At 41.5% G+C, this 12,073-nt stretch overlaps 1 protein-coding gene across 2 annotated transcripts in view; it reads right to left on the reverse strand.

The window, feature by feature from the left end:
* The window catches only part of LOC311028506 (uncharacterized protein), a 60,246-nt gene continuing 48,173 nt past the window's right edge, over positions 1-12,073 (reverse strand). The window contains exons 5-9 of one of the 2 annotated variants that reach the window (XM_084033116.1): positions 10,341-10,430; positions 7,158-7,254; positions 6,703-6,836; positions 5,302-5,510; positions 1-3,162 (exon numbers count right to left, since the gene is read on the reverse strand). In XM_084033116.1, coding sequence (XP_083889242.1) covers positions 2,016-3,162; positions 5,302-5,510; positions 6,703-6,836; positions 7,158-7,254; positions 10,341-10,430 — 1,677 coding nt within the window. In that variant the 3' untranslated portion in view covers positions 1-2,015. Of the gene's footprint in view, positions 3,163-5,301; positions 5,511-6,702; positions 6,837-7,115; positions 7,255-10,340; positions 10,431-12,073 lie in introns of both variants that reach the window. The other variant, XM_084033115.1, reaches the window with a different exon arrangement.

A 12,073-nucleotide genomic window follows, 5' to 3' on the forward strand; every position in this document is an offset into this window, starting at 1 on the left:
TTTACATATAAAGAAAAGTACTTTAATAGATAAGTCCAATTTGCAAAAAACACGTAGAAACATTGGAAGACATTGCATATGTACACTGTGTTCGCTACCTTGCAGCTACCTCCTCCATGAGACAAGTATGACAGTCTTTTAAACAATTATCAAAAAGATAGCAAGAGGGAGAAAAAAAGCCATATTTTATTTACCTTAGTGAAACAGAAAAGCCTTCAAAACTGTACTTTTTAAATTATACACTTTTGCCTCTTACAATAAATACGAATCATCAAACATTTACTGAAATGAACACACACACAGAGAGAAAAAGGACAAATTCAAAACAGTGACACCATGTACAGTTGTGCGTGTTGACTCAAAAACCTGTCTGGGTAGGCTGAACTTCTCCCAGTAGTGCAATTTAGAAACTACAACCGCAGCTTCACAGAACTGAGAATCTAACATTGAATCAATTTGGTGCTTTTTAATTCATTTTTGTGCAAAAACACTGATTGTGAGGACAATGTCTGATGTTTTCGGACTCAAAAAGACAACATGAAAGTGTATCGTCATTTCTAAGGAAATGTGTCTTATCTGCAAAGAGACAGGCTGTATCGAGTTGAAATGCTGATCTCGCCATAAACACTAATCCAAACTGTACAACATTAGCTTTGACATAAAATTACATAAGTTAATTCATTCATCATGTGTATGTTCGACAGGAGATGCATGACTTAATATGATAAAAATGATTTTGCACATTGCAAGAAGATTCAACTTCGAACCTATTAACAAATAGATTGTCTTCTTTTCCTTCAAATCACACTTCGACGTTGTCCAAACAAACTTTCAACTGTTAATTAACATAGTCACTTACATGTCTTCCTTAGTTGTTTTATCTCTTCCACAAGGAGGTCAGAGCCAATGAGCACATGCTTGAACCACATGTGGCGGTGAAGGATTCATTTCCCTACTTCATGTGCTCTCCTATGCATGCTTTCATGTGAGGAATCACTTGCTAGTTTACTAAACAGATGTAGTGAATAAACTTAAAGCTTTGGCCAATAGTTTTAGATGTTTCGGTCCAATAACTACAAAGTTTTTCCAAAGGACTCTGCGTTTGCCTGGAGAAACTATTTCTTTAAAAAAAAGACTTGTGGTGTATTCAAGGATGCTCCGTCACAAGCATTGCATCGTAAAATCAAATTCAGGACACATATTTTGAGTAAACAAAGATCGAGTGAAAAACATTATGTTAATTTGGTTGTCATGCGTGAGTCCTTGAATGCAGGAATGATGAGGGTTTTCAAAACAGACCCTGTTTGCAAATGTATTATCCTGCAGCAATTATATAACTTTGACAAAACAACCTAACTGCAATTGATTAAGTTTCAAGTCTCTGAAAGTTGATTTAGTACAAGTTTAAAATGCATAGAAACCAGTAGATTCCATTCGTACATCACTGGGGGCAGTAATGAAAAAGGTAGGCGATTTATAGTTAAAGCACTAAAACATGCAAAACCACTGTCAAGGCAGATCATCCTTTAAGTTGTTATCACTGACTCTGTGTGCTCTCATAATCAGCCATAAGCCCAGCGGTAGGTCTAAACCATCTCCCGTGTACACGTCTTCAAAAAAAGTCTCTTTTTACAGCAAAATCTCCCACAAAATTCAGGTGTACACGACACATACAACAAAAATGAAACTGTGTTTCTAGACGTAATTTGTCTCATTGTCACTAAATCCCAAAAAGTGCTAGGAACCAACTACAAAATGTATTCCTTAAAAACAAAGTCGTCTATCCATAAACTGGATTCAATTTATTATTTTCGATTGTCACAACACTAACACTAGAACCTGAGCCTTGTTTGTGACCTCTTCATCCAACAGAAGAAGTCATTGAAATTTTAACATCCTGGGCATCCTTTTGTAATGCTGGTGTGTGTGTGGCGCAAGACAAAGTACTTTAATGCACACTGATTGTGTGTGTGTGTGTGTGTGTGTGTGTGTGTGTGTGTGTGTGTGTTTGCACTTTATGGCAAATAAATGTAGGGACTGGACTTGTGGTGCCCGGTGCTCATGACACATGGCATAACGTTCCTTGGACCAACCATCATGGACTGACTTATGTTGTGAGTGCTCTCAGACCACGGTGGGGAGTCCATGGGCTCCCGCTTGATGGAGTGGACCAGGCCGTGACCTTTGAACTCATAAGTGCCATGCTTGTTGTATTCCGGGTGCATGTACGCCTTGTGAGGCTCCTGTGGATAGACGTGTGAGTCCATGAGGTTGACAGATTGGTTACTGCATAGAGAGTCTGAGTGAGAGAGTCTTTGAGGACTAAACTGGCTGTTGTCGTTGTTGTTGCCCATGTCTTTGTCACATTTCAACAGACGTCCGGTTGTGTTCCCGCTGTTGTTGACTGCATAGTTCTGATAGTTGCCGTTGTTGTACGGTGGGCTGATTCCCGCTTTCCCCCGCTGGCAAGGCGAGTAATGGGGATCATAATAATCTCCCTCTGATTTGAGATGGACGCTCGAGCTGTGGTCGTATACCCCGTTACCGTAGCGACGATCAATGGCATCTGGGTCGCGGCAAGCCCAGGGTCGGCCGTAGGCATCGCAGCCGTTCTCAGAGTCTGAGTCGTGCTCTATCTTGATGGGTTGCATTTCGGGCATCAGGTGGCCGTCGTAGCATTCCCCGTAGCCGTTCTCGTTCTTCACCAGGTCCACGCAGTAGGCATCTGGGTCTGTGGGAATCTGGTGGTTCCCGTAGAGCTTTGAGACAAACACCTCGCCACCTCGGCCGCTGTGGCAGCTGGGAGAAAGGCGGTACGGCTTACCATACTGGCCGACCTTGTTCATGCGGTTAGAAGGGATGTAGCCGACACCCTGGCCCGCTCGGAGGGGACCTGAGTTCGGTCGCAGAGGCCAGCCGCAGCCCAGGCCTGGGCTAACACCTTTATGGGAAGCCATGGTGGATTTGCAGTAGTTGAGGGGCTCCTCCTGGTTGTAGTAACCCTCAGGGCGGTACTTGAGGTTATCTTTGGAGAGCGGGGTCCAGGGAGTGTGGTGACCCCGTTGGGTAGCACCAGGTGTGGGACAGGAGAGGAGGAGAGGGTCTGCAATGTCACCCATTCCTCCGCTGAAGGAGTGCCTCCGGAGGTGTTCCCCTCGCTCACTGTGAGGGAGAGAAGGCATGAAATGAAGGGCGGGGAGGACAGAGGGATTAAGAAAAGGAGATCATTAGTCACGAAACTAGATGACAAACCAATCAAGAGTGGATTATACAACTCTTGAAATATCATTGATCCACCCAGATATCCATATGGGAATGTCCACAAACTGAATGTTTTTTCTAATGATTGATGAATGACTCAATGACCAAATATCTAGGTTTGGTTCGCTTAAGTTCATGAGAGAATCATTCCAAAAGTGACTCATCTTTTCCAGGATTCATTTCATTTGAAAATTGAGAACAGAGTCAGATCATCCATAACCCAAAGATCAATGATAGCCAAGTTTACAATGCCGCAAAGCAGTAAATCTTCTTAAAGCACTGAGCATTCTCATCATAATCTTAATTAATCTTTATTTTGTAAGGTGACCTTGAGTGTCTAGAAAGGCGCCCATAAATAAAATGAATTATTATTATATTATTATTATTATAAGGTACATATGTTGATCGATATATATGTGGAAGCTTTTAATGACCCCAGGAAGGCTGAGATATTATTATACATGAAACGTGAGTGTACATTACAACTACGGATGCAAAAACAATATGAACGGAGTTCAATTTCACTGACTAGATTGAGTTGATATCGGTGACTTTCTTTATGCCAGAATAATCCGTCAAAGAAGATGTGGGATATTTCAAGCATTGAATTAACTTTGTTAGATGAGAAATCCATCACTGGTGTCAGCTGATGTTGGCCATATTTCATGCTGATTATTTTAGAATATTTCAAAACTATACTTTTCAGGAAATGTGACTTTTCAGGTAATAAAGATTTGTCTATATTATTTGTTCATGCATGCATTTTTATCGCTACATATTACTACATTCCTTGTTTTTTAAACTTCTGATTATAATGGAACTTTAACTTTAAACTTGTTTTTTCACTACTTTGCTTGTCTTTTGCCTCTCTCTGTTCTCTCAACAGGCCCTACCCTGACATGTCATAGCAGGGTAAACACAGGTGTAATTGATCAAATTAAATATGGTCCCATTCTATCTGGAGTGTCACAGCCATTCGAGTGAGCAAGCATGCACGGTACCAGGGCCCTGGCCTATTAGGGAACATGGTTATAATTCATCATAAAGTTCTGTGTTTAACCTACAATAATATGTTATAAGATTGATGCGATAATAACGACAAATTGAAATAATTACATATACATTTTTAAGTATTGTCCATTGCATTATAAGAGAAGATTCTCTTTGTATTCGGGTTGAGTCTTCAGTTTGAAGCTCATATTGAAGACTAAACTCTAATACATGGCCTCCCAATCCATCTACATGCTGTCCACTTATAAGTAATTGGTATTTTTCTCTAGAAACCTGGCTGATGCTGAGAAGGAACGAACAGCAGAGGGGGTTGTAGGGCTCTGCTCCCTGACTACAGCTCAACTCTTGGCCTCTCAGCTTCCCTGAGTTGTTAATGAGGCATGAAGCACAGAGGCCCTTTTCCAAGCTGAGACATGTATTTACTCCTAATTGGCCACAGGTAAGGCATCCAGCACTTGTTTGGTTTGGTGTCAGAGCCTGCTGGGTGAGGAAAGGGCTTATGTTTGTGTTGATAAAGCTGTTGCTGGGCAATACGCTGGTATTTCAAGAAAAAAAACATAATACTTGAGAAATACTCATACACACATTGGTTTCCATCACTCAAAGTCTGTTTTGAATATGTTTTGTGTACCCTTGCCTCACAGATTTTACTCAAGACAGTCACAGGTTTGTACATGTAAACTGTACTTTACCAAAGTAACATGTTGGCATATGAAGGCATCTTTGCATCATCACAGCAGCTGTGAACGTTCAAGCCATTACATTTTGACCTTTACTTCTAGCTCCCCCATCAGGCAAATCAGTGTAGTCTTTAGAGGAGGTAACAAGCTGCCAAAATGCATAAAATCTCAACTTTGGTCCAAAGGTGTCTGAGACATCAAGTTTGTGTTAAAAAGCTTGACCTTTACTCACATTATAGCACCCCTAATAAAAGAATTGGATTTACATCAGGTCACAGTGTGAATATACACCATCCCTCCAACTTTAGTTAAAGTTGGCAGGATGCTGCTCTTGTATGAGCTCTCTTACCCATGCTCCAGTCCAGACATAATCCCTCCTGCTCCTCCCTTGCTCTTTCCCCGCATTAACATGTTCTTCATTTTCATCTCAGTGATGGAGGGCAGTAGGAGGGGTACACCTATGCAGAACAAAGCCAGCTGGGGAGGCATCACGGCCCCGGAGGCTGACTTCTTTTTCTGACCGTTGAGGAACTTCAACCGACCCTGGAACTGCATAGTCTGGGAGAGAAAGAGAAGAAAAATGATGGTTTGAACATATAATCAATGATCTAGAGGCTATATCCAATGCCCTTTGGAAATCTTTACGTTATTTTTCTGTGGATGTCCACACATGAATTGAGATATACTGAATTGTTATGCTTTTTTCCATGTCTCTTGAAAGTTAATATATTTTTTTTAAAGTTTGTATTGAAACTGGTTTTCAATTTGATTTCAGTAAAATATTAGAAAGTGTCAACTTGTCCTGAAAAATAGTCGACTATTATAAAATAGGTGACTTGGTGTCGGTAGGTAATGTTTAAGATACACAGTGGTGACATTAAAACATTAGTATTAACCACTAAGAGTCACGCTAGCAGCTCTTTGAGGCTGTACTGCAGTGCTTTGAGCTAAATGCTAACATCACTGTGCTAACAAGCTCCCAGATTCAATGCTAGCATGCTGACGTGTAGCACATACCACAGGGTCACTTCCAGCCTGTGAGCGTGCTAACATTTGCTAATTAGCACTAAACACAAAAGTATGGGGAATTGTATTCGTTTTTGAGGTATTTCTCTCTGGACCATGAGGCTACTGTATCTAGCACATCTGCTCAATAAAGCAAATTTAATTTCATTATTTATCCGGGAAGGAAGTTTCTCTGGCCTTCTATATTTGTTAGCAAAATGAGTACCCTGCATTACACTCCAATTTGTGTGTCTTTACTGCAATTATGCTGACTGATCAAGCATCTCACCAGTATTTGCTAACCACTTGGCTACAAGTGATTCCAGTATAAAACTGCCATCTACAATTTCTGTTCTGCAGCCAACATCAACGCAACCAGAGCGGACTTGGTGACAGTGAACTCTAATGACCCTGATGAAATGGTCCAAACCCATACTCCTATTGCTCTGTCATCATGGCTTCTAACTTTTCCACTGCTGTTCTCCAAACCACTCGAGTCACAGCCACAAGGGATGAACCAGGCTCCTATTCTGCTGCTATGTCCAGGCACCCAATTACCTCATAATGCATTGCAATACAACTATAAATAACTGTACACACTACAATTAAAAATTAAGTTTTGCTGTACCAAAGGGGTCATAATAGTTTTACAGGCCTGGGCTTTCTCCCAGAAATGTAAACTTTAATGCATTAAAAACTGAAGTTACTATTCAGTTTAGCTGGATATTTGGCTCTGACCACTCACCAAGAATCCAGAGGTGCTATCCAAGAGACATCGGACTCTGGCAATGAAACATCTGTTGAGAAAGCAGGAGAGCTCAGGAGGAACTCCCCCTGCCTCTGGAGAATGGAAGAGGCTGCTCACTACAAAGTCCTCACCTGAATAGAGAAATATAGAAGAATAATTTAATTTGAACGGCAATTTATGCAGCAAATTTACAATGTTCTTCATAGTCAGGGACAAAGAGCAATCAAGAAAACATGAAAATCTAGGTGCATTTACTTTCACATTTATCTGAGTATTTCTGGGGATGTCAGTCGCTATGCTGATGACATACTCTAGATCTTCAAAATCAAGTAGTGATAAAAATAGAGAGCGTGTGATCAAACAGGGTGCCTCAGGGAACTGGTTCGTCTCTTTCCCAGTAAGCTACCTACCAGTCCCTGAAGCTAGCTGGTTGTCCTGGTGCGCCGACGTACCCTGTGGAGGACACATGGCCCAGTGAAGCTGGCGTCTGAACTCCTGACGGTCGTCTATGTGGATGTAGTCAAACACGTTCTGGTGCATAACGTCAGTCTGCAGAGAAAATTGAGTGGCATTTAGTATATTTGTTAAGGACATTTTTTTATAGTTATGATATTCATTCAGATATATTTTGAGTATTAGACATCTCCTGACAGTTAGACAGAAACACAGAGAAGAAAAGACAGAAAGACAGAAACATGAGATTGCGTGTTCACAGCTCCGTCCGCAGTCTGACTTTGGACCACTGTGTTTTGTTGCCATCAGTGCAGCTGGTAGCTGCTGTTTAAAGCGGGGATTCCTGTTGTTGCTGCTCTGATACACTCAGCCTGCCTCAGGATTCCCAAGGAGCGTGCTAACTTCCTGCACCACACACACATTAGGACCATACTGTACACACCAAGTCTATGAAAGTCCCAGGAACATACAGAACATGCACACTTTGATAGATATATGTTCACACACACACACACACACACACACACACACACACACACACACACACACACACACACACACACACACACACACACACACACAAAAGCATTTACTCAGTACAGTAACAGTCTAAAGGCGGCTGTAAGGCCAGTGAGGGCAGCTGTGTTTGTCAAACATCGCGTGACACCGGCTCTCAAACAGCAGTCCAGCCCAGCTTGCCCTCCCCATCCACACACACACACACACACACACACACACACACACACACACACACACACACACACACACACACACACACACACACACACACACATTCACAGAGTGAGTCGGGTTCCAGCCCACTCTCGTCATGCCTCTCTCTCTTTTCCAGCAATAGCTTTGCTTTCTGTCATTCCATGACAGATTCCTCACTAAAATGTTCAACCTTCTCCTCTTCCCTCCTCCCTGCACTCTCTCCATAATTTCCACACTGGTGGCACGCGAGGGTTTTTGATCGCCTGCCTCTGAAAACACAATCTGTTCCCACCGTCTTCGGCGGGCGCTTCGTCCTGTGGTTTGGTTCCCTACCGGCAGTCAGGCAGACAGACGGATCGAGTGACTATTGTTTATGTTTCTCGTAAAAAACACAGAGAGGAAAAGAAGAGGGGAAAAAAAGAGAATAAGTGATATTTTCGCTGACCTTCAAAGGCTAACAAATGGGATCAAAGGCCAGTGGAGGTTTTTCTGCTCTTCTGCAGGGCTTTCTTGTGGTGCTTCTTAGTGAAGCATTCTCTTTTCTTTTTTTCTGTGGTATATTAGGGATAAGTGTCCTTCTGACTACAATTGCGGGCTCAAAATTATGTGACATGTTGTCAAGGCCTTAGAAGGAAACGATGTGACTTAAAAACAACCAATAGCTCCTTTTGAGAGAACTGAACATGTGGGAAAGGCTAGGGAATGTTTTGGCGACAGTCTCTGAAATATAACATAATGATCTGTGAGTAAGTTTCGTTAATGTACTGCAATGACAGACTGTCAACAACACATTCATTCTTAAGCTTCTCAAACAGAACGGTATGTTTCAAAGTAAGTCACTTTTTTTTTGGTCCTTAGTTCTCAGTATTTTCAACATTGAGTAGTACAGAGAACTACATCATTTGTATTTGATTAATAGATAAACAGCAAATAAAAAATATTGACAGATCAATCGAACTGGTGTTACACACAGTATTCTCAGTGCAATATTCTGTAGAACAGGACCTGTTGTGGTTGTATTGGCATAAGTTGGTGGATTTGATTGATTTTTGGTGCATCACTTTGGTCCAGACAGAAATATCACAACAACTATTTTGAAACATGACATTTTGTACGCCATTATCATTAACCTCACCTGTACTTTGTGTTTAGTTAGCATGCTAAGACATGAAGACAGTGACAATGTTTATCTTACCCAATTTTAGCATTGCCGTTGTGAGCATGTTAGCATGCTGACATTAGCATTTAGCTCAAAGCACCACTGTTCCTGTTTGGGAGCTTCAAATAGCTGTTAGCATAGCATAGCCATAGTCTTATTTATATTAAGTAAAGTTGAACATTCACGCACATTTTATGCACCTTACAGTTTTAATTTCCTGCTTCTGGCTCACATGCCACCCTGCGGGCACACAAACACACACACGCTCACGTGCTTAAAGACACACAGTGTGGCAGGATCTTTCAGACCACTGTGGTTTTCATGTCAGTTTCATGGCGCTGAGTTACTGCCCCCGTCTGCATGTAAACCAAGTGGGACCACTGTAGCAGAATCATTTCTACCCCAAAGTGTCAATGTGCTCTGTGTGAGTGTGTAAGCAGACAGAAGGGCAAAGGAGGGATTTTTAACAGTGAAAAGCACTTTATTCATGGTTTTGAAGAAGAGAGATGATTTCAGCATCGCAGGACAGGCAAGCCCGTGTTGATATCATCCATAATTAATGACTGGCTGGGTATAGCCGCCGGAGAGGAAGGAAGCTAAACCGTTGGTGACTTATCAGCGCCCGCACACACACAGACACCCACAGTGTATCTCAGGGTGAAACGGAGGTCTTAGCCTTTCTGTGGCCTCTTAGCTGTGACATAGTGGGTTCACTCTGCCCTCTAGAGAGTTATCAGGCAGCAGGGAGGCAGACTGAAAGAGATACTTTTACTCCTGCTCGTTAGCCATACGTTTAAATAGGAACGAGAGAAGAAAGGGATGGGTGGAAGAGAATATATCAGCTGAGGGTGAAAAAGGGGAATGGTGACCTTTGGCACCTCTGACACATGTTGACTGAAAACTTTTTAGAAGGGCTACGTGTGAGGCTTCCCAGGGGTGGATTGATTAGCCTACCTTTGGAGCCTATCACTCCAATATGATGAAAATTGTGACATCTGTTTCATTACAAATTTATTTCATAATAGATTCAAGCTATTAAAGAAAACCAAAGTGTACACAACCATTTTATGGTTATGGCCAGAGAGACTATCTCTTTCTCAGGACACATTTTGGAATCCAACCAACAAAGACTGTGATATCATTTATTAATTAGTATGATTATTATGTCAATATAATCTAAAACTGTGTATTCATGAGACAACAAGTCCCCACCATGAAATTGATGAACAATAATAACACCTCCTTTTTCAGAGAAAGGACACTCATCATCGTGCAGCTAAAATATATTTTAGATTCAAATATGACTCACCTGATGAAATCCCAGATAGTCCACAATGGTTGAAGAGGCATAAAATACCATCCCATCGCTGCTCACCACTAAGGCGAAGCCTGTAAGAGACTACACACACACACACAGAGAGAGACAAGAATAAGCAGTGACTCAGGGCAATTCATGCAGCAAATACATTCAAGTGCAACAAATACATAATTAAAAAAACACAAACAACTGCATTTAATCGCTGCTCTATTTGCATAGCTAGTTAGATGGCATCATGTTTGCACCCAGCAGAAACACACCCTGAAACAGAGTCAAATGGTTTTATTCATGACCCAACTGTGATTACAGTCATTACTGTACATTTCTTTCAGCAAAACGCAGCCAGAATCGGACTCTAGCCAAAGCTTTTATAGCACATTTATATCATTCTTTCCATAATTTTCAGAACAGCAATTAACAGTTGAAAAATGGAATGGAAGATCGAATAACAGTGGACGCTGGAGCAGGAATGAAAGACAGATGGTTCTGGAAATGAGTGGGACAAATTAAACTTGCTGATATGTGATGCAAAATATTGCTTTTGAAATACTTTTTTTAGAATGTTTTTCTGGGGGTATTTAAATTCATGGTACTTTTAAAGCAATTAACTTGAGGATCACATACACACCAATTTAGAAACTTTGATTATTAAGTCTGTTTGACTGGTAACATGTTCTGATTTGTGATACCAAACACGTTGATTAAAAGCAGAGAAACTCCAAACACAAACACAGACTCGTTCCAGCATTCGCTCTTTACACACCTGAGGGAATAATGTGTTTGGCCAGCACAGCTTTCACAGACAAGTGTTGATTAAAAAGAAAATTTAAATAAATACATAACTTGGCTTCAGTCAAGTGAGTAGGGAAGGACAGATGGAGATGGAAGCAAGAGAGTGAGAGAAAAAAGAAAACACGGGAAAGCGATGTGGAAGAGGGGGGAGGTCCTCCAGTGTGCATGTGTATTGTGCACAGCTGTGATAGCGTGACAACTGCAAGGCTACTTGACTTGCGTGACTGCTGCTGCCAGAGTCTGTCATCTCTATTTTACTGCGAGACTATGCAGGTCTTCCCCTTGTGTGTGAGTGTGTATTCTATGTGGTATATATCCCTATGGACTCTGAATTCACATTCACTCCCTCGCTTTCTTCTAACATTGATCTGATTGCCTTGCTGAGCAGTTTACTGCTCTGCTAACTGCACATGCTCCATCCCAACAACATAATAGACTCTGATACCTGTCTATTCATAGAGCAATTTGTCCAAGAGGTGTTTTTGAGTCAAACTGTAACAAAGCAACATGGTGACAGGAGAATATCTGGATTAAGACATGACAATATATATGCAAAACATGACAATATATATGCAAGACATGACGTGGAGGGAAGCAGAGATGGGAAGGTGAGTCTGGTGGTGTAAATGCAGATGTTGTTTGACAAGTTCAACAGGCACATGTTCATAACATCCGGGGTGGGTGGGGGCGGGCGACGCCCCACAGGCTCAGACACACAGCGCAGCGAGCACCCAAAATTAAATGATTCCACTTCAGTGAGAATTCACACACACAGGAATACATGTCTGCTTTGCGAACAAGCACTTTTCCTGATATTGAACCTTACTCTACTAAGCAAGAATTCAATCCTGTGACCTGTGTGTTTGAAATTAACATAGGCTATTATGGGATCAATAGAGGATAGTTTCCAATATACTTAATATATTGGTCAC

Source organism: Eutrigla gurnardus (assembly GCF_963514095.1).
Source record: "Eutrigla gurnardus genome assembly, chromosome: 18".
NCBI lineage: Eukaryota > Metazoa > Chordata > Actinopteri > Perciformes > Triglidae > Eutrigla > Eutrigla gurnardus.